This window comes from Ptychodera flava, chromosome 21 (genome assembly GCF_041260155.1).
Source record: "Ptychodera flava strain L36383 chromosome 21, AS_Pfla_20210202, whole genome shotgun sequence".
NCBI lineage: Eukaryota > Metazoa > Hemichordata > Enteropneusta > Ptychoderidae > Ptychodera > Ptychodera flava.
In genome coordinates, this window is record NC_091948.1 from 11,440,756 (window position 1) to 11,465,086 (window position 24,331).

The following is a 24,331-nucleotide window of genomic DNA, read 5'->3' on the forward strand; positions in this document are numbered from 1 at the left end:
CGGACCGAGAAATACACCTAACACGAAGAGTATAATCTGGGAGTATAGGCCTAATCAATCGAAAAACGGTAAAGAGGCCAGTTTCATAGTCAACGTAAAGGGCCAGTAGTTGTAACTTTCGATGATGTTTTCACTATTTTTTACGTCAACCACTGTTTCTTGTGCTCCTCCCCAAAGTGTGTTGAGATCAACAGTGTTGAGCTTGTCAAATCAGTCAGTGCAAGTGTAGGCTACATTGTTATTGTTTGCAAGTGAATTCTGGTCCGGACTAGAATTAAATTGTAAACAATAAAAGTACATACACCTATAGACGCTGTATTGGTAAACTAGATAGCTGATTCTTCAAAATGCTTTGGGAGTAGAACAAAAAACTTGCGGACTATACAGAAAAAAAGTTAAAATTTAGTCAAAAGTTACTGCTACTGGTCCGTTACATTTGCGAAATACATATATACTTAAACGCTGTAATGGAAACATCATAAATCTAATCTGAGACATCGCAATTTGCAATTGAGATGTTTGAAGCCGGTCAGTCTACATAAGCTAGTATTTAATTTGGTGCTGATGGGTACTTTATGTCTCACAATTTGGTTACCATTGAAAATTGATTAATCTGAACATTCTGTCAGTTTCCTGTGGCGAACTAGACCAATTTACTCTTTTTTCTGTTTCTTTAACTTTGATTTATGGCGAATGTGACATTGTTAGAGTGCGGGTCTCTGTGCGGCAATTATTTTATGTCAGGTCGTAGAAAAAGATGTATACATTGCGTGGCTAGATTACCATGGAAGTTTTGTATTAATCTTGCTTTAATTTAACCTGACAGCGTCATCCGACATAGAGACCTTCACGTGTACGGCTCCTTCATCAGATCAGTCACGTTCGAGGAAGTCAATAAGAAGGCCGTTCGTAATTTGAACCACGCCGACAAGTAGCGATAAACTAGCAGTTTTCTTCCGGGGAACAAATGCCATGGCTGAGGTAATTCTAGGTAAAGTTCAAATTTTGGCCACTTGGCTCGTCTTCGCGAGATGTGAACGTAATTCAGCTGACAGGCTGGTTTCTGGAGTGAATTTAAAGGGCCAGAGGCTATAACTTTTGATGATTTTTTTCCCACTATTTTTGTTTTGTTTGTCAATCGTAAGTTCTTGTCCTACTCCCAAAACGTATGTTAAACACCTACTATTTAGATGGTCAACACAGCATCTATACCTGTAAAATGCACTGCTATTGTTTACAATTGAATTCTTGCTAAGTTGCTAGCAATAACACTTATTGTACTTGTACAGGCCACAGACAACCTTGTGTGTGTACAGACTTGAGTTGACAAGCTCAACACTGGGAGTAGATCAAGAAGTTGTACTTGACTACAGAACAAAAATTGAAAAAAAAAATTGTGAAAAAATCATCAAAAGTTGCAGCTTCTGGCTCTTCAAGTTCCTCCACATAGCTGTTGCTAGGTTGGCATTCATTCTCAGTGTCATATTTGCTATATGGGATGAATTTGGAGTACCCTACATTGCCTGCTTCAATGGACACATCAATGAACACTGCCTTGCACAATAGACATGATTTATTCTTATGTGTCTAAAAGCAATAAAATTCTCTATTAATCCTGTTTGTGATATAGAATGGAAAATGATTTCCAGCAGCAATGTTTACGCTCGCGTTATTGAGAGGAATAGCCACGTGGATAATTACATCATTCCCTTTTTAAGACCACCTTTTCCAGTTTGAGGTAATGTTTATTACACATCATTACCTTGGGATTGTTGAGGTTTAATTTAGCGCCATAGAAAACTTCACTAACAGGTGATATCTGTGTTGAATCTTGGACGACCTCAGTCATATATATATATATATATATATATATATATATATATATATATATATATATATATATATATATATATATATATATATATATATATATATATATATATATATACACTTCTTGTTCTACTGCAGTGTTGAGCTTGTCAACTCAGTCTGTACATTGACAAGGTTGTCTGTGGCCTGTACAAGTATAATAAGTGTTATTGTCGGCAACTTAGCAAAAACCCAATTGTAATCAATAGCAGTGCATTTTACAGGTATAGATGCTGTGTTCACCATGTAAATAGTATATATATATACATGTATATAAACATACATGAATATGTTTGTGTGTGTGTGTGTGTGTGTGTGTGTATGTGTGTATGTGTGTGAGAGAGAGAGAGAGAGAGAGAGAGAGAGAGAGAGAGAGAGAGAGAGCTGACCAACTGAGATACAGGCAGAGACCAACAGATGCTGGGCAAGACTGGCAGATGGACAAGAGAGTTGTTATTCATATTATTCATAAATTCATAAAATTCACAAGATGTAAATCTCTGTTCATAAAGTTTTTGGAATTTGGGAATTTTCATAAATCCATTTTTCCTTCCTCTTCAAATATCCCCTGCATATGAGCAGTGTCAAAGAACATATAAATTTCAGTTGAATTCTTCAATCACGAGGAATGAATAACTCAGAGTTTCTTAAAACTTCTCTTGTATACAAGCAGCACCACAGGAAATACAATTAGAGTTTAGTTTCTTGATCACAAATGTATATTGACATTAGTAGTTTGTTCTGTTCTAGAAAAAATATCCCCAGTGGAGCATGCATAGCATGCCATAGATCTCAGGAATAAAGCTGATGGGAACTACTTTCAGCACAAGAACGGAGCGCTCGTTCTCTTACAGTTAACAATGTGAAACATTTTACTCGGCTCTTGGCAATTAGTTCTCAAGAAATGCCTGCAAAAAAGGCTACATAACTGTGTCTTCCACAGGTTATAAGAAAATTATTGACAATTATATTATAGCTTTGTCAATACCAGTGAATTTTGTAATGTCGTACCCACACATTACTACTGATAATGTATCCGAGTAATAAGTATTGTGGCCCAAGATGTTTTCTACATCTACAAATTCAATGCTATTGAGAAAACAGTAAAATAACAGCAATAATGTACCCCTCCCAGCCTAAATGGAACTCAAGCAAACTTGCACTCCAATTGTACTTCGCTCAGCATCGTACATTATGTTGTGCAAAGTTTGCTTTCATCCATTATTGGCCAGGAGGGAGTAAATTATTGCTTAAACAAATTAAGTATCTTCATATGAGATGCATGGATTTTGAATCCCTTTGAAATCACATACAACACTGGACATAAGATATACAACACAACAATTGTGCATGATGTGGTAGGTTTCACTTCCTATTCTGCAGCGCCACTCTACTTGTGAAATTAAGATACACTTTATTTATTTACTGCTTGGAGTATGTCATATATTTTGGATAACTACTTTACAAAGAATATTTACGTTACACTATGTGAAATATTTATGACCTCCTCTTGGCAAGTAACTTTCAAGAAAAGAATAACATAATGTAATTTTTTATGTTTATATAATGGGGGCATGACAGAAAAAATGCTTGGCTAAAAGTGAACAGTTTTGCAAAGCAACAACCTTAGGGGCTCTGGTTGTTTAATAAAAGCTACAGAGTACCCCCAAAGTCAACATAATTGTTTTGTTGATGAAGCTCCGGCCTAGTACTCTTAAGGTGTAACATAGTGGCTCAATTACTTTTGTGTTCTTAAGAGATTCAGAGACTCTCTAGCTTGGTGAGAATTATCCATGCTGCACTTGGTGCTGCCACACCGCATGCATTGTGCTTCAACATGATTTGATTCAAAAATATTAATTTTTACACTGAGCAAATTGACAATGGAAAATGAAAGACATTATTCCAGTACTAGAACTTACAATCTGTAAATCAGACTTTGAAAGAAGAAGCAAAATCTTTATATTTATTTTTTGATACTTGTCAATCCTTGTTTACGCGTAAGACAACTGATGGCAGAAAGAATAACATGTAAACATTAGCCATCCGACTTTTTGTCTTTGCAATAAGATACATAAATTTGCTTTGAATTTAATCACTTTGCTGCTGTACTTTGCCTTCAGGTTTCTTCTCTGTAGGTCCTGCTTTTGAATCTTTTTTCTCCTTTCCATTTGGGTCAGCTGCTCCCTCATTCTCTGCATTCTCATGCGGGCGTTCTGTGCCACTTGGTGTTGCCTTGGATACTGCCTCAGCAAAGTATTTAAAAACTGCATCTATGCTCTTCCATGATGTCTCTTCGTGTTTCTTAGTACCTGAAAAGTTACAAAATTCGCCCCACTGTAATCAAAGTTGTCTCATCTCTACAAAATACAAGGACATTTTCAGCACATATATTAGGTCTAATCAAAGTCTGGAAGGACAGCAGTTTATTCCAGGAAGACTCAAGGTGAACAATATGATCAGCTTTTGTCAAGCAAGACCTGGCAAGTATTTGTCAGCTACATGTACATGTATGTGGCAATTGAGCAGTTGGCACCTCCAAAAACTTCAGTCAAGTGATTAAAGTGTTAGTGGCCACATATAGGAATAAGCCCCGAACTCAGTTGCCACAGTCAGACCAATACCATGAAACTCACAAAAATGTGTTTATGAAGGAGTGTCTGTGATTATTGTTTATATAGTATGCCTGCATGTGAATGGTTCCCATATCTGCTATTTGATTCATTGCTTAAACGGGAAATTACAAGACCGTGAGCGCACAATAGGGAGATTACTGATGACGCAGCAATTTGCATACACTGGGCGGGAGTTTTTGAATTCTCATAGCATCGCTTTGACCTTATGATAAATTTGAATAATCATGATGGGCACTTTCGTAACATATGCAAAAAAGGGGTCAAATGGTCATACAGGGAACACATTTGAAACATATGCGTTCTCCAACAAAAAAAAGAACATTTTTTCGGTTTATTTTTTACTCAAGTGTAGTCACTATGTATTCACAGACATCATATGCAAAATTCAATGACAATGAACGCCTAAAAAACGGCAAAATTATGGGATTCTGGGACCAAAGACGGCACGTCCGATCACTAGCGTTACTTTTTTACATTGCATGGATTTACGATAATCCGGCTTTTATAAGGGAAGTTCCTGTTTAAGGGACTTTGATTTCAATCATAGTCTCCCTACAACAACATTCCATTGATATCGCATTGATCTTGACAGCAGATCAGGAAATTGAAGATTAATAACCCATATTAAGTTCATCTGAAAAACGAAACACAAAAAGCAATAACTTTTTGTCCATTAGCAACGTGTCCAGCCATTCATTCTGTAACCAGGGACTGAGAAAAGAGTCTCAAAGGGATCAATGATCTCTAGAGACAACTGCTCTGATACAACAATTTATTTCATACGAATAAATATGCATGAAATCTTTGCCTTGATACTGGGGAGCATGCACATGACGAAGGAGGATTCTCTGAACTTTCCAGGGAAGTATGGATGGACGTATATCAGCACGCATGCAATATCTGTACCTTGGTAATAAACATTATGCAAATCTTTTGGTGTATGAGATTTTGATACAATGTATGCTGCAGACTTGAAGCGGGCGAAAAGTAAAGGTTGAACAGACGTGTCTTTATTTCTGTACAGCCAGTCAGTTGACAATGAGCTGCCTTGACAATGAGCTGGGTATATGCCCACAAAAACACAAAAGTAGGTAAAACTTGTGCCAACAAAATTATAGAAGAAGCGGATAAGATTGAACCTGGACATCAGTGACACAGTGGCAAAAGTTGAACAGTTACTGAAAAACTTGACCTGAAGCTACACCATTGACACAGAACAGTATGAAAATCCTAAGATATCAGTTTGAGTAAAGCCCTAGAACGAAACCACATACAGCATGATATACAACAGGTCTGCAGGGTTGTGATGTTTGGAACACAAATAACTAATTAAAAGTAAACTGACAGTAATGGAAAGACAAACTCCTACTTTCAGTATAGTGTTTCCATGCACACATATTAAAATGATAGAGAGGTACAGTTGTATGTGTTACAATGTACTCTAACTATCTCTTGTAAAGGTCATTGGATGACAAAAGGTCAAGCACAATTTTACACCTACATCCTAATGAAGCTTGATATACTATTTTCTTTCAACAAATTCAGCACTTTCACCAGCATATTTATTTATCACAGGATCAGCTTCAAAAGAAACTGGAGGCCATAAACTACAATGAATACAACGATGTCAGCCCTCTGAAGGTGGCCTGAGAAACATAAATTGACACACACATTGCTGAAGTGAAGCTGTCGGTGTGATAAATGCCTGCAGGTTTGATATTCAAGTTTTACACCTTGCAATTTACTGGTCCATTTGAACTAAATCTTACAGAAGCTGCCTTTCTAATTTCAACCCAGACATGACGAGTTGCCTAGGGGTCAGACACAATGTATACATCATCATGAATGAGAAGATATGACTTTGCTGTTCCCATTTCGTGTCACATTAATTTCTGATATCCAGGAATATTGCAACTCTTTCAAGTATTTAATCACCTTGAATAGGACAAAGAGCACTACTTTAACAAAACTGCACGACAGGGAAGAAATGAACAAATGATTAATTTGATTCAGTCGTGATTAAAGGTCAGCTTAAATCTCGCGTCATGACACATAGGCCAAATTACAGGCTATGAATCCTTCTCTCTTCAAAAAAGAAAAACCATGCATATCCTAACAGATTGATTTATAAAAGATTGGGAGATTTTACTGAGGCATAAAATGAAAGCGAATTACAAATTTCAATTTTTCTCATGTCTCATTTCATAGTTTCAATGCACCCAAGTCAAAAGTCTGAAAAAGCAATTTTTCCACAGTGACAGAGGTCAGAGCTTGCTGATGACGAGGGCCTGTGTGAGCAAATTGCTATCCTTTTCGCTCTTTGCCAGTCTTGTGATCAATTTGAATGCAGCAGCCTTTAAGATGACAAGTTTTGCTGCCAAATTTCATGAGCAAGGTATGGCCATATCATCAACTCTAACAGGACTGGAGATTTGATTTATTAGGGTATTAAGGAGGTTGGAAATGCAGACTTATTCCCTGATTTGTGTTCAGGATAGGATCACTTTGAGAAAGCCTGCTTCAATGAAATGCGGTTGTTCAGGAAATTAAACGAGCAATATCCATAGGAATGGCAAGGCATTTATTTCGATTAATACCGGTACCTTGTAAATGTAGTTCTATGGCCTTGCTCTGCAGAAAATGAAACTCCATGCCTGTTTCTTACGTTTTTCCTGTTTAAACGACACCATTATGCCATGGAAATACTAATTTACTAAACTCAAGATGTACAATGTAGATAGTGATGACCATCTACATGTTGAGTTCAGTAAATTAAATTCAGTAAATTGCAATTGTCCCGTTGAGCAAATTGACACACAAAGAGGTGTTTTTTCAAGTCTTTCCGCAGCAGTATGATTGTACAAGGTCTGCTCAATCAACAGGATTGAGATTGATGGTCATAACGTTGACATTGGGATTTACAGCGGAAAACACTGTAATCGTAAATGGCCGGACATGACACAGTTTGCTTTATAGTATAAATCACGTGTCCTGACCTTGAGGATTTTCTTTGATGGCAGAAAACATCTATATATTAAGCTTCTTTCAAAATTTGCCTGATGTTTGTGCTGATAAGAAACGTTTGTTGCCCTGATATTGGAAAAAGTGTCAGGATACTCAAGTTTGTCTTCCGGGAAATGAAAACTGGTCATGAGCTGTATTTAAATTCGGTTTTTCCCTATCCTTTCTTCTATGACAAGAAACTTAATTCATTTTGTGAATACACAAAGGTTACTCATTGTGTCTTTGCTCATGCTCAGTACTAGACCTTTGAACTGACTGCATTTGACATACCTGCAGACCGTTTCGGCACTTCAAGTAAGTCCATTGGGATGGGAGTGTCGCACGGTTCCTCGGAAGTCACCCAATTCACTGCAAACTGAGCAGAAGAGAGACAATTTCACAGAAACAAGACAACACTTTTTGAAGAACACTAGGATTTCTGTTATTGATGACTAAACTGGTTGATGTAAATGGCGTTTCCCAGTCACAATACTGAGATTTTCTTATAAAATCTGCTACCAGTGACTTACGTGATTTTCACTACTTGCAAAAAGAAAGATTCTTGTTCTAACTCCCGACTTCATGTCTAAATCCCTCTTGTCCATCTCATCAACTCAGGTTGTGTTTGTGTAATATGCCCAATGTCACTATCGACATTTGAACTTTAGTCTTAAGTCAAATTCATCAGTCAACAACATGAATAAAACTGCATATTGTAATCAACGCACTATGCATTCACTTTTTGGGGTATAAACATGGGGCCAACGTCCTGTGTTCCTCAGCGTTCTTTATTTGACATCAATGTGAAGTACTATCAAAAAGTCAAATTGTTTGGACAGAAATGAATTTAGCTGACAAACATGAAAGTTATTCGAACTGGTTGGTATATACCAGCGCAGCAAATATTGAATGTGATTGCTAAGAGTTGGAATATGTAAATTCCAGTGTGGAATCTAAGTATCAGCAGCCTTTGATATGTGTGAAGGTGAAGAAAGACATGGAATTCAATAGGATAAAAAATATATAAAATGGAAAATGGTGAACTTTTGGTTTGCACAAATATGATCGATAGGAAGGGGGAAAAAATTTTGCAATAAGGCCAAGAAAAATAAAAAGTTTGTTTCTCATCCTCGAGCGTGTCAATTCAGGCATGCTGCGTCAACCTTTTTTTCTGCTCATGAGGAAATAAAATGAAAAAAAAAAATGCAAAAACGCACGACAATGGTGCATAACACAGTGCTGTATAAAACAGAACTGTAAACAAAGTAACTGACACTAATATTCCATTCAGAACTGTACACATACATGTATGTCACCGTTATGGGTAGGTAATTGACAGTTGGGCTTTGCTATTGTCAACTTATTAGTGTACAGGATCACTGAACATAATCACATTTGTTCATCCCTAAAATTAGTGGACCAAGCTTATTCGAAAACAATGGAAGTGTAGAAAGTCTGGTGGTCAATGGGTTAACCTGCTGTTCACCCCTATTTCCAGTGTACAGAACCAAAACCACCATCGACAACAATGGGTTTCAGGCCAAACCACAGTGGTGCAAGGGTTAAATGGCATACAGTTTGCTACAGTAAAGATTCTAAAAATCAAGTCCTTTAAAGAAATGCCTTGACACAAAGACACACTTCATAAAATAAAGGGAAAGTAGTTACCAAGTCCCAACATATATTCAAATCTCAGCTTAAATAGCTATTCCTTCCCACAATTGTTCATTTAACGATTTGATTTTTTTAACAATAAAATTGACATACAGTACTGTATTGACAATGACTGAAAAGCTGATATTAATATGATAGATCATCCATCTTGACACTGTGAATATATACATAGCAGTTCTCACTAGAAGAGAACCTTTTATGATCTGAAACTATTATCGTATCAATCAGCATGCATCACACAGTGACAATATTCCCAGGTGATAAGCAGTAGAGTGGTCGTTAACTTTATTAGAACGTAAAATATGTACATCAATGTCGGCTTTTTCGTCGAGTTGGCAACACTTTAACCGACTCATTTAAAATGATTTATTGGTGAAAGTAAAGCTGTTTGCCACTGACAAAGTAACTGACCGATTTACAGTTGGGCTTTTTTGAGTCAGACTGATTTCAATGCCTCATGATATATAATTGTATTTGCCCTGTGATTGATTTTGGTAATCAGTTCTGAATAAGATGACTTTTTACCTAAAAGTTTTCAATAAAAATACTGACCCTTTAAAGTATACGGTCACTTGAATTACACAATAAAACATTTTTCAACTAATAACATGACTAGCTGGATAAAATTCTATTTGTTTTTCGAATTACGATGTGTAATTGCCATGATAAATGTGATGAGAATATCACATAATTTACAGTAGAATGCAAATCGAGGACAGATATACAGATTCTCAAACTTTCACAACTCCCTTCAGGTCTACCACTCGTGAGAGCTCATTTCGAAGCTCTCAAAGTGAGAAAAATTTAAACTGTCTCAGATTTTCGAATATTAAAAATTTTATTTTTCTCCACAGAGTTAGCATAAGGATGGCAGCCATTTTGAATTTCAAATACTGGAAAATTTTAGGTGTTTTGTTTCTCTAGTACCAAACTTTGCACGGTGACCCCTGTTTTTTATCCTTGATTTGATAAGAGGATGGTTGAAAGTTTCATTGTGGAAAGTTTGAGCAAAAGTTTAAATTTTCACTTTCGAAGCGCACAGTACCTTAACAGACAGTCTTTCGTTACATGTGAACCATACCCCTCTACAGTTATGTATGACTAAAATGGAAAAGCTGGGAACCAACCTTGATTGTTACATTTTCCAATGAACTTATAAACATTCAAAAATTTGGATTCACTGAAGATAGTTGAGGGAAACTACCCTGGGCCAATTTTACAAAATAGAATTTTTACAATATTATTTAAATTTTGTGTAAATTCCAGATGAAATTACAAATTGCCATTATACACCATTGTTGTTCAAAAATTACACAATGCTACTGGTATTAAATGCACTATCACCTTTAAGCATCAGACTGTCTTGATAATATATTCAAAAAATTTTACAAGATCATTTCAACTCACTTTTTATAACAAACTTTTACTCTTGACATCATAACATTGCACATATACTTCAGATTATCTTGATAATCTCTTAATAATTTTGTACAAGATAGTTTAATTTCATATTTTGAAATACATTTTTGAGAATTCTTGACATCATTTGTACTTATTGTTATTGATCCTGCCACATTGTTTCCTTTCATTGCGTCAAATCTGGCACAAAAACACATGTGAGCTTTCATTAGCTATCGTCATGGCATTCAATGTTCACTCTCTGAATGAAATTATTTTTTTTACCTTTGAAAACCATCGTATCATCGGATGTGGAGCCTCTTGTAAATGTAAGCTGTGAATTGACTCTGTCATGGCTACCACCGTTACTTTCCTGTAGAACTCCTTCTCTCTTGATGCACACTGTTTGATGAAAAAACAGCACAAACAAAAAGTTAGTAAAAGCTGCAAGGCAAAATTGAATCATCTGGGATGGAAAAGAAACCCAGGAGTGTCCTGTACTATGGAAGCAGATTTTCCATGTAGAGTAAAGTACATGTATGTACAGAATTCTGCATTCAAATATGCAATGCACATACCGTGCAACAATATATTGGTCATTCACTTGACAATATGGATCAGGTAAAACACACATTTCATCCATCAAAATCATATGTTTACATCATCAGTTGTTAATTAAGAATGATGGCTTCCTCTTCAATCAATAAGATCAATATAATAACTACATGAGAAAATGAAAATTACACTGAAATAAATTTGATCTACGTTTTCCTTTGAGTATGAAATGTAAAAGTATTTATTTAAGACAAATATTATTCCTTTAGCTTCTAAGAGGTTACTGTACCATTCCACAGTTATCACATTGAATTTAGTTGAAAGTATTCTCAATGCATGATGAATTTTGCACGTTAAAATGTTGTCAACAATATCCAAGTGATTGATAATCTGCCTCTTCATACACATCAACAGTATGAATTAGGAAACTTTATTTTTGGCACTACTGGGGTATTTTTTAACTACCGGAATCTTGAGTTTGAAAACAAATATGTATATACACACCATAACATACAACATAAAGCCAGTATGAATGCAGCAGTGTTGCATGTGGCCTCATATTGTTGATGCGCAGTGTATTTAAAGGACATAAAAAAAATGTTGAGGGGGTTTGAATGGTGCCCTTAAAAGGAATGAAGGTATAAAAGTTTTGCTGATGTCACTTCATGCACAAATATCTTTTTATAGATTGTTTTTAAGCCACACAGGAAACACAGTTGAAACAATTTGATATCAACACTCAAGTCCATCAATGGTATGATCTCGTTTCTAATTTTTAAGTGATTGACAGGTTAATGAGCAGCATTATGGGCTGAAGTTGTGTTCACCAGATTTGGATACTTAATGCCAATTATGTTATTCACCCTGGATATAATGGGTCTACTATGATATTTCACAATCTGCAATTCCAAGTAATGTGTACCCTCCCTCTGGAAAGGATTGCAAAGCCATCATGTTAAATAACAAAAACCGTTTCACATGAAAGGACCTAGGAATGGCATTAGCATAACTATAAATATTCAATAGTTTAAAGGTACATACTTGCATCTTCCATTTGCTATTCACTCGCAGATTTTCAATGCTCAGAGGTAAAAGTACCCTTTGGCCTAGATATTGTTTATGCTACATTACATAACCATCATCGATAAAGGCATTTTCAAAATTATTTCAATCATTATATTGCTACGAAAATAGCTTTCACTGCCAGGAAAATAAAGCTTTTATTTGCCACTCCTACAAATTTCAGATTACCCTGTTTTGGTGGAATAAACACAACTTACCACTTTCTATGAGCACTTTGAGAAAACAGGCTGCTATGGTACACTGTGTGTTCACAATATGGCAGCAAAAGTATCTTACATGTATATAAGATGGGAAAAGCACTGTATATATACAAATGTGGAGGGTTAAGCAAGTGTAGACTGTGAAACTCTGTATTTTTTCCTGGTGCCTTTCATAGTGACCAAAAAAAACTGTCAAGGCCCCATAATTTTGATGAAGGGGTCAAAATATCCCCTGGTTCTACAATCCAAGATTCAACACTGATACAACGGGAACACAGGTTATAATGTATCAACAATATCCTCATAGAGAATGGAGTATTGTAACCACAACTGACTACTCGGGAGTGCTCTCTCTGATTTTGTTTTTAAAATTCTTTAATGTAATACTTTTTCCTTCAAAATTTGGATGTTCTTACCAAGCTGGTTACACACAGTCCTCCGTAACTATGTGCTACCATGACGACATGTTTAGCTTTACTCTTCATCACAAAGTTGTCCCACACATACTGCGTGTGGTCTTCTGGAGTGCTGTTTTCCTGTCAAGACAGAATGTACAAATGTATGCCGTCACTTTTCAATTATTTTTCATGTTAGGATAATGCTTTTTTCCCCCTGAAATAAATCTACATGTAGACAGCAACAAAGGGAACGATTCAAATAAAATGTATTAGGGCCATATTGAATGCCAGTAAACCTCTTTCATCAGATCTGATTATAATGCCCTGCAATATGTGCTCCATTGTGATAGATTATGCAATACCTGGTGCACTCTTCCCCATGAGTGAAAATTGTTTGGGACGCTAAGAAAAATTTGTCATGAAAAGACTATGCTATTTTGGCAAAGAAAGCCAATTGAATAATCCAGAGACAGGATTCATGTCAGCAGATTTATGGTCCAGATAGAAACAGTCTGTTTAATTTGAAGATAAAGTAAATAAGTGAAAAAAATAAATATTGTTCATGTCAAAACAGATAAAGCCACCGTTGTTAAAACATTGGCCTTGGGGTTCTCCAGCACCCCAGATACTGCCTTGGCTAATTACTTGGCAATTATTTGATGGCAGATGGAATTCCATCCGATGTTGTTTATTTTACTTTATTTGTTGAGTGCCATAATGGTTGCGTCAACAGCTGGGTCATCAGTGTCATCACAGATGCCATCACAATTTTCACCACAATGTTGATACAGCAGTACATTCAAATACAGCATAGACAAATTATCAACTATGCAGGCGGACAATCTATCCTTCACCCCTAATGGATGTTTGTACACCAATAAAAAAATGTCAATGACACTTTTGCTCCCAGATAGTTTAAGACAAGCTTAAAAATGGAAGTAAATTGTTAAAATTCTAAAATCCAAAATTTGATGGTCCTGTACCTTGTAGATTTCATCACAATTTGCACATATCTAAACTATGTCATCACTTGGAACTTGCACTAAAATTTTTACAAACGTCTGATAAGTTCTTTTGAATAATAAGATTTTTTAACCAAATTTAACAGAAATATTTTTAAAATTGAAAACTTCTTTAATTAATCTCAATTTGAAGACATCTCAAATTGGTTATCCCAAGAGATTTGGTTGCCAAATTGCAAAGCTGTCAGATGAGTAGTTTGACAAATGTAACATTTTGACAGAAAAATCACCAAATAATCCTAAAAATATTACCCAGCAGATTTCACAACAATTTGTGCATATCTCAAGTAGGTCATTCCTGGAAACAAGTACATGTACACCAGGATTTAAAGCTGTAGGATGAGTAGTTTGAAGAATAAGGCTTTCTGACCCAAAAATCACAAAAATAGCCTTTAAAAAATACTACAGTGCAGAGTTCACCACAATTTGCTCACATATCAACTAGGTCATCCCTAAAAGTTGTCTCATAAGTGCTTTAGAAGTTCATGATTTTTTTTACCAAAAATCACAATAACAGCCTTAAAAATACAACACTGCAGGTTTCACTAGTAACCACAATATGCACACCTCTCATCTAGGTCATTCTCAGGAAAACTGATAGGCCAAATTTCAGAGCTGATGAACAAGAAGTTTTAAAAAATATGCGTTTTTGAAAAAAAACCACAAAAATAGCCTAAAAATGCTACATCATAGACTTCATTATAATTTGAACAAGTTGACACCAGGTCATCCTAAGTAACCCGTGCACCAAATTTCATGGCTCTTGGAAAAGCAATTCTTAAGAGGAGGATTTGTTTATTTAAAATCAAAAGTGTATTCTGAAAAACAGAAAATGGTACGAATCCCCATAAAATAATTATATTTGCATAGGGCTTGTGTAAGGTACCCATGAACAAACTATAACCGAAATCTGGCTGATGGTTCCAGAGTTTCAGCATTTTGCCTTTTTTCAGCTCATTTTCATATTTTTGACACAAACATACTTACTTGAACAAATTAAAGTTACATATAAACCCTCAAGTGCAACTGAACACCAAATACTGATATGGTAGGAGCTGTGGTTTTCAAACTTTTGATATGGTCGGACATAGATACAGATGACAGATTTTTGTCTAGCCAATACGAATACCTCCTATACAACAATATATATAATATATATATATATGGCATACGGAAGCTAAAAACTGGAATAATTCAAAGTATATTTGCAACATTACTGACACTGGTATGATAAAAATATAAGCACTAATTATTGAACTCAATCCAACAACGTTTTTTCTTTAGGTTATATAAAAACATGAGATATCATACTTACTCTGATCGGAATTTTCTTCTGTCTGTCTTCATAGTTTTCATTGGTGTTGAACACTATTACACCGTACCCATTCTGCAATAGACATGTATATACAGTTTGATGCACTTTGAAGTATTCCTGTGTCAATAGATAGTGGTACACAGAAACCCATAATTCTGACAATTACAGTTAATGCCTATGCTGAAATTAATCTCAAATTTCAATCACAAGAGGGCGCCATGCAGTTACTTTTATAAGGAGATGGCTTACAAACCTTTAAATCCGATTCCTCACTTGTTACCTTATCATTTTACGCGGAAGAGTACCCCTTGACTATCATTATCGATGTATTTATTTATCGATGTATTTACTATATTTACTACAGCCCCTGATGATAATATTTCAAGACAATACACATGTATGTGATAAATTACTCAATAAAATCATATTAATGATATTTTAAGTTTTTGGTGACTTTTTCAAATCAGTGATTGTGATGAGGTTTTCTACTTTTGTAGCACACTATGCAATACAACTGACACTTTGGCTGTACTTTGGTCATCAGTGGTTCAAGTACTTCAAAATCTCTTGGAGAACCTACATGCAACTGTAGAACGAACTGCAGTAGTGAAAATTTACAGTACAACAGAAACTGAGAACATATAAAATCTAGCAGAAACTTTCAAGCGCTCATCGTATGTAACAGTTCACAAGAATGCAGGAAATTTCTCGCATTGAAAATAGTCACGGGCTGAAGAGCTAGATTGCAGTACCAGGAATGTCTGGTATTTGATCATAAAGAGCGCCCTCTTTGTTCATCAATGGGAATCTGGATTACAACATACTCATTCCATATGGGGGAAAATACATTTTTGCAAATCTATCATTCAGATTTCGAATGATTGATGAAAATGATGAAAGAGTCACCAGATCAGTTCCTCATTTTTTCTCAGCAGCATACTAGTATACTATTACAGAACCCCATGGCCAGACAGTGCAAGCAAGCTGTACTTGCAGTATTTGCATGAGAACTTGCAGTGTATTCTGCAGTCATCCCTGCATTCACTAGACGCTCTCTGGTACCGGTAGGGACAGCAAGGTACACTATAAGCCCAAATGCAAATACCCCCAGTATGGTCAGCTTGCAGTTTCCCCATGGGGTTCTCTTATGATTATATATGTTGCAATTGTAACAAAAAATGATGCCTGGAACCATGATCCCTCTGTCGGGACCATGCTGGAATGCTCCATTACGTCTGAAGTTTGGCAAAATGATATATATCAAGTTCCCAAGCTTTGATGCAAAATGTCATTTAATTCTCATTGGTTAATTGTGCCACATCCCCAGTTCTGATTGGGTAGTGTGTTGTTTACTTGATTATGGGTCAAAGGTTAGAGTACATGTGGAGTAGTTCTCACACAAATCTTCCACTGCAATCATGGCGTGGGACATAGCAACACAAAACAACCTATGAATCATTAAAGTCTAATCAGATGGTAAACTTTATCATAGCTATCATCTGTGTAATCTTCAGTGCCGAAAAGTTAAACCTCACAAAAACCATTTTTGGGCTTTGTTACAAATAAATTTGCTCACAAACAAAAATAGGCCTGGTTACCTGTGTTCATTAACATAAGGTTATGGCATAATATTGTCAGTGTTTGCAATGCAGTGCAAATACCAGTTACACACTCAAGTGCAAGTTAACTGTGGTACATATGTAATAATGGATTAATTATTTTTTGACAGCAATAAAAAATCTTCAGTACAACCACAGTCACTCTACAGTAACCGTGGTACAACAAAAATGATTTTATTAAAATAGTCCCAACCTCTTTTGCCCTTCGAATATATGGGATTTGAGTTCCACTTTCAAGATTAATATTGATAATCAAGCTTCTTGCCCACTGTCCCGCCCTGACCACACCACTGCCATGAATCAACAACATTAGTTTGTCAGGATTTGTTAGGGCATCTTCCGTCATGAAAATAAAACTCTTTGGTTCATCTTTAGCTGCATCAACCTGTAGAGAAGGGAGAAACACAAGAAAAATATTTGCTGACTTTCTGAAAACAAGAGCTATTCACTAGAAGGGGATATCAAAATTGTGGGTGAATGAGACAATTGGTTATTTAACTCTTTGAACACCAAAGTCTAGATTTACCGACTTTATAAAATATACTCTAGACAATTTTTTTTCAGATTTTTGCCAAATTTTGATAAGAAATTAAAGTGTATGAAATGTGATGCCCATTTGGTCCAAAATCATCAAAAAATTACAGAAAAATTCATAAAACTTTGTAAAATGTTGCACTAAAGTTTTGGTGGGTAAAATTACAGCACTCAAAGGGTTAATTATAGTTGATGCTAGTTGTCTGCACCCATCAATTCGGGAGTCAATCTAAAACCCACATTATGATTTTCTACATTGAGCTCAATTGTCAAACTGCCACTACATGTACATTTTTTTAATAGAATAGATATTTCTTCTTTCCTATAAAAAGTTTCACACTGAAAGTGAGTGCATGTAAGGCGTTGTTGCAAGTCATATTTTATTTTGTAGGCCATGCGATTGGTTCGTTTAAAAGTCCATTCACATAGCCAACCACACAAGGGTTTCAAAAGTCCCGAATACTATAAAAAACTTTTCCTGTAAAACTTTTACGATGGGCACACAACAGCAGCTCATACAAATACTATTTCTTCATCAAAGAAGTAGAAAAACTTACAGGAATGTAAACTTTTTGTAGTTTTTCATCTTTCTCCAGGAGATTGTAGACATAGTCTGTTATTATCTGTAATAAGCAAAAAAAGTGAAAAAAGACAAGAGAGATCACTGCATACATCACTTCAGATTATTTCAGCAAAATCAAGTTTCATCCTCTATGATTCTGTGATTTGCCGAGTAAAGTGATGTATTCATTGCTTTGATAAAGTTTGTGTGTGATGTGTGATAGCTAGTGTGAGTGCTTCATGAACTCTACAACGTGTGGAGTGGTCGCAGTCAGAAAAATGTAACAACTTTGCCCGGTTATTGAAGCACTCTTTTTGAGAGTGGGGATTTTGCGGAGTGGTTCTGTCTGTTGCCTCTCCCCTAGGCGACTGGATACTGTATGTTGTGAGTTTGAACCCAATTGAAAACAATCTGTATTCTTGTCGCAGAGAAAGAATTTCAACCCAAGAACTTTCAATTTTATGGGAAAAATGTGGATATACATGTAGGTGAACTACCGGTATATGCTGACTGCCTAGGGGACAACAGATAGTCAAAACACATGTATGATACATGACATGTGTTGCATTTAGAGAGAGGAGTATGCAAATTTGCACTAAATATATGCAGTGTTCACAACATGTTTACAACGTGGGAAACCATTTCTATGCATGATACTCAATCATTGTCGAAGTTTTTTGCTGTTCGAAAACGTATCAGCTGTTAAACAGCCCATAATTCAGCAATATTTATTGTGTTGAGGAAAATTCAAATCATGATTTCATCTTTGAATTTTTGCACTTCCAATCATTAATCTTGAGGAAGGAAGGGTGTTTTAAGGTCAAACTCAATGTGACTGTCTTGTTTGCCAGGCAGTTGTTTTAACAATCTACAGTCTAAAACACTGTGTGAATGTGTTATTTGTTCAACAAGTATTTATTAAAATACCTGGATGTCAAAACAAGCCTCACAGGGTCTCGTGCTTTTGAGATGGGAAGATATACTGAGATTATACCCCTTCCCTTGCTCTACTTCTCAGGAGATGTATTTAACCCCTGAACATGTTATCTCACCTCTCCTAAAGCCTCATATCTCTTCTGGTTGTAGACATGATCATCCTTTTTAACATGAAAGATAAACTTTTCGTCAGTCTCCATGTGTCGGAGTTCACCATCTGCAGATTAGGAAGTATTATCATGAAAAATTACTGGAGATTCAATTCCGACTGTAGTGTAAAAATTTACCTTAAACTCTGCCTACAGGCAACACAGAAAAAAATTAACTTGTATATGTAATTTCTTGTGTAAACTACAAATATACTCTAAATGCTACTATGACACTCTGATAAACTCTAAATTTCAGTCTCTGTTACATTCAAGTTGTTATTTGACTCTCATATTACACTTAACTATGCTTGGCTAATTTGCAAAGGTAAGTCATGGTATACTGAGAGAACAATCTAAAATTATTGACTTTTGGCCACTGAGGGCGCACTAAAAAGTTATTTCAGTAGGTGAAATGCATGTATTATACCAGAACAAACAGGACCAAAGTGAAGGTGTTTCCTTCCTAATTTCTTAGGACCTGATCCACTGACCTTCATTAAATTTATATTTGAATTCCTCCAAGGTGTCAGGAAATGTATGCTTGCTCCTTTCCTCATCTCTCCTTTGTTCCATATATTCCAAATGCTTTCTGTATTTTTCCTCGAGACTTTCCTCCTCTTTCTTGGCTTGTTGCTCCTCCACTTTGCCTTCTGCTTTATTCTTTTCAAGCTCTTTTGCATTTTCTTTGCTCTCCGGCTTCTTGTCACTATCATCTCCTTCCTTCTTCATTTCTTCTTGCTTTTCATCACCATCATCACTTGTGTCTTTTATTTCATTGCTTGGTTTTTCTGCCTTTTGGTCTGTTTCACTCTCCTGGTCCGTGGCTTCTGTGGCGCTTTTATCTGAAAGTTAAAGACACTGCAATGAACTGCATTGACTAAATCATTTGTAATATAAACACACAGAATAATTGCCAAGGGAGTGATGTGACTCATATTTTTTCCTACTCTTGGGTCTGTTATTATAACTCCTGTGTTTTGCCAAGGAGCACCATGCCTAAAATTATACTATTGTTCCAAAGTCATTTCATCTTGGCTCCTCTAGCATAGCAATAAATTAATGTGAGGGGATAACAGAAATGTGATCAAGGTTCCCGATTCATTTACATATGTTCCTAAACTTTGGCAAACTACTGAACATGCAGACGCAGCCACACTTGCTTACTTTTGACTGCAGGACTGACCTCAGCATTGCCAAATACATTTGCATTGCAAACTTCTGTGATGATCTGAAGGGTTCTGTCGCAAAGAAAACAACACAGTTGATTTTTTTTACCTTTACATTGTTTGATTGACTGCTCTTTCTTTCCTCACCTTCTCTACTGTCTTGACTTGACTCATCCACATCCATGGATTTTCCTGCATCTTCCTGCACCACTTCCTTTTCATCCACAGCTGCAGCTTCTGCTTTCTGAGATGTACTAGACTCCTCTTCAGCTCCACCAACTATTGCACTTCCCTGTGACATGGGCTGCTCTTCCGGATCTGTTTCTCCATGTGCATCTACGGGAATCAATAAGGGAATGCTTCAGAGGATTCCGTGTGTGAACTACATGTACATGCGCAATGAAAAGTTTACAACAGCAATACTGATGAATAATAAATCTTATATATTGACATGACACTTGGTTTCAGAAACTAGGTCGCTTTATCAGTGAACTACAGTGCACACAGAAGTGTGTCAAGCAGTGAAACAACATCACACTAGTTTCAGGAGCAGACCTAGGGCTGTGACATGATAATAATGTGCCTGAAACCTTGGTTTGGCAAGCACTATGATACATGCACTTTCATTTGCTCTCGTTTGTTTTCATAAAATAGCATGGTGGGTAAGTGTAAAGGTAAAACTGATTTCTGTTAGCGAAAAAAGCCAATCATCTGTCTGACATTTGAAATATTGAATATTTTCTCATTGAGTGTCTGTGCAGTATAAACATTGTTTGTCAACATGCAAGACCTGAGACTATTAATATTCATGACTGGGCATTTGATAATCCTTTGAAAATTCTTTTGGAAATCACTGATCTTTGCTTATTGTTAAAATGGCCACTGTGACTGAACCATTTCTTCTTGATCAATTTTCACTGCAAAACAAAGTACAAAACCAACACCCAATATTCTCAACCACAGCACTTGTACTTATTTTCATTTGACTTTGTATTCTTACACTTCTTAATCGGCATTTCAGATTTACCTTTCTCTTTCTCATCATCAGCTCTGCTCTCTGGACTCTGTGGAACAACTTCCATGGATTCTCTTTCGTCTCCCTTTGCCATCTCCTCATTATTTCCAGCTATTGTTTCTGTCTTCTCCTCATCTTTACTACCTTCAGCCGTGGCTTTTTCAGGGGTTGTAGGAATCTCTTCTTTGGACAATGATTGTTCATCTCCTTTTGTTTCCTCTTCTGCATGAATAGCATTTACGAAAATGAAATATTTACAGGTAAAACAAAATCAGAAGATGACGTTTTGGTAGAATTTACCTTGGGGTAAATATTTGGACTGTCAAATTTTTAGAATACTCTGCCAGTATGCTGCTTGGTGGATTTATTTTGAAGATCATGTAAAATATGAAGTTTTCACTGTCTTGTTTATCATGAAAATAAAACATTTAACTTTTCCCCATTAGAGTAACATAGGGAATTTATTTCTCTATTCTCAGTATTCTTAAGTAAAGTAAAGTTTCGCTGGGGAAAGTTTAGCAAAAGTCTGAATCTTTCAGTTTTGAGGGGCATTGTACTACTATCCTACAAGCTTTCAATTTTGGGTATAGTATTATCAGTAACCTTAATTGACAATCAGACTCATCGGATATCTTCTGTGATTTCATAATTACGATTTTCCTGGTACAGATATACACTGTATATTGTACAAGACATAAACATCCACAAACCTATTGCAAATACGCCATTTTGGTGACCTCTACATGACATTACAAACTGGGGAAGCATTCAAAATTTGCCAGGTCATAGCTGCATTGCCTAGAATATCACTTTTACTTCAACATAAAGTGGCAATTCAGTACATGTCAATTTCATCAAATTAGGCTCACTCTAACACCATGTTTAATCAAACATTCACAGCAATGGAAATACCAAGATGCCTTCAAAGGAACTGAACTCAGGGGATACAAAAATAATCATTATTACATGCCATTGACAGGCTAAATGTATAGAGCAGGTCTGTCTGCTACATGTAGGATATTCAATTTAGCCCTTTGAGTGCCGTAATGTTTCCCTCCTTAATTTCTATGAAACATTTCACCAAATTTTATGTATTTTTCTGCATTTTTTTTGATAATTTTGGATCAAATGGGCAAATCTTTTAATTGGTTACAATTTTTGAGGAAATGTTGGGAAAAATCTAAAAAAAAATGTCTTGATCTTCGAAAAGTTGCTGGCATTATATTCTATAAGGGCGACAAAGATTGCCTTAACTACATGTAAAAGGGTTAATTATACTGAATTTCAGGGACATATTTTATGTTGTACTTTTTTCTTCTAATGCATGCATTTCTACCCAGTTCTGACCTGCTTTGCTTTCCGGGCTTGATAGATCCACTTCCATGGATTCTAATGCATCATCCTTGGTCACTTCTCCCGGCTTCCCCTCTCCCTGGTCATCATCTGTTCCCCCACTTTCTTGTGACATGGGCTGTGTTTCCGGTGACATGGGCTGCTCTCCTTCAAGTGCTTGAGTTTCTGCATCCCCTGTAGGGCTTTCTTGATCTGCCATGTTTGTGTAATGATTTTTGAGTATGACAGAAACCTATGGAGGCGAAAATGTGTAAAAGTATATGTTTCTTACCAGATGGAGTAGATCAGTCAGCATATTTGTTTCATTCTTCATCTTTTCATTTAGTGCTTAAAATAGCACCAATAAAACAAGAAACATGACCTTTCATCCACAGGACAAAGTCACTCTTTTTTTTTGCCTTTTTGTGTATCAACGTCACTCAAAGTACAAAGTGATGATGGTACCGAAGTCCCTCTACATTGTGATAGTACATAAACTCAAAAAGGGTCAAACATTACCCCTTTGCTGAATGCGAAACAGATTATCTATATTTTGACCTCAAGACAAAATGGATTTTCCCTATTTGGACTTCCTTTCCTATAACAACTAAAGATTGCCACATCACATTGAAACCTGCTAGCCTTACCTACATGAAAGGCACTGCCAATTAACATTTCATTATATAAGATTGTGTGAGGTCCAAACTGCAGGTAACAGTGTATGTTCAGCCATTCATGGTGACAGTTGAGCACCGTGAGAACTTGATTTTTTGGTAGCTGAGACCCTTAATGTTTCATTGATATTCAATCAGGTCTGGCTAAAAGCGGAGTTTAGTTTGTGCGCAGATTGCAGATGACCAGTATTTCAGCATATTTTAAGACGTCGCAAACTTCTTTTTATATCAAACAAAATTTATGAAAAAAAAACTCAAAAGAAAGAGCGACTTTGTCCCTTTAAAGTTTGTATATTTTATTTATCGGCTTGCTACAAATTTATTATTTGCATTGTTTCATGCATTAGGGCATGTAGAGTACAATTTTGTGCCAAAATCGTCATGATTTCGTTATTTTTGAATTCTTTCCTGTATTCGAATTTCCATATAATGCCGCCAACAACTTTGCCTATAATTGCATTATTCTTGATTGAATTTGCTAACCAATGACGAGGGCGTCACATGCATCAGGCAAGTATCTGGTGGTTGGGTATGTTTTCTAAGCCCAATAAATCATCCTGTTACTGCGATTTTATCGGGGAGAGGTCATATTAATTGGGTTTATAAACGCAGCAAACAACGAGTCCCGTGATATTAAAATTCCTTGGGCCTGTGAGCGGAGCTCTGGGGCTACCGATACAGTGTACAACTTCGTCTTGAACTTCACGCACGTTGCGAGTCCAACCCGGGTCAATGGCGCTTACAGAACGTACAGAACAGGCAGTCTCAATCTATGGGCTATGCGAAAGTGCCAGAATTAGATTAAAGTAGCAGTTAGTCCCAGTGGCGATTAAAAAGGTACCAGTGCTTTTACACTTACATCGTGAGTTACAAACGGCTCGCAGTGGTGCCAAGCCCCTACATACACGGTACGACGCGACGCTATAGTACCGTTGCGTTGTGATGGTAGTTTTGTCGTCAACTCTCAAAGAATCGAACCCCTCCAGCTACACAAATGATGAACCCCAATATTTCACGGCTTGTCTCTTACTCACCTGGTGAATGACTATGCCAGCGAGCAGGAACCCTACAAATGTCCTAAACATATGTGTGACCGAACGCGGAAGTAATTATGGGGATTCCCCTGCAAGCTGCTGACCTTACTTGGGCAAGTGCGCCTGCTCAGTTGCAATTTCTATGGAAGCATTATGG

The 24,331-nt window shown here is 36.3% G+C and overlaps 1 protein-coding gene across 2 annotated transcripts; it reads right to left on the reverse strand.

Annotated features, from left to right (window-relative positions):
- Positions 1-2,712: 2,712 nt before the first annotated feature.
- Positions 2,713-24,308, reverse strand: LOC139121405 (cotranscriptional regulator ARB2A homolog). Of its 2 annotated transcripts, none has more exons than XM_070686242.1 (13): positions 24,175-24,308; positions 22,482-22,719; positions 21,147-21,356; positions 20,267-20,455; positions 19,445-19,795; positions 18,921-19,021; positions 17,864-17,929; positions 16,966-17,157; positions 15,154-15,225; positions 12,835-12,954; positions 10,866-10,982; positions 7,800-7,884; positions 2,713-4,181 (listed from the first exon to the last, which is right to left on the reverse strand). In XM_070686242.1, the coding sequence occupies exons 1-13, from the start codon at positions 24,223-24,225 to the stop codon at positions 3,961-3,963; spliced, it is 2,013 nt and encodes a 670-aa protein (XP_070542343.1). In that variant the 5' UTR covers positions 24,226-24,308; the 3' UTR covers positions 2,713-3,960. The 2 variants fall into 2 exon arrangements, 1 of the variants encoding a protein (XP_070542343.1); XR_011549269.1 differs by having other exon boundaries at positions 3,268-4,181; positions 10,866-12,329; positions 12,684-12,954.
- Positions 24,309-24,331: the final 23 nt, after the last annotated feature.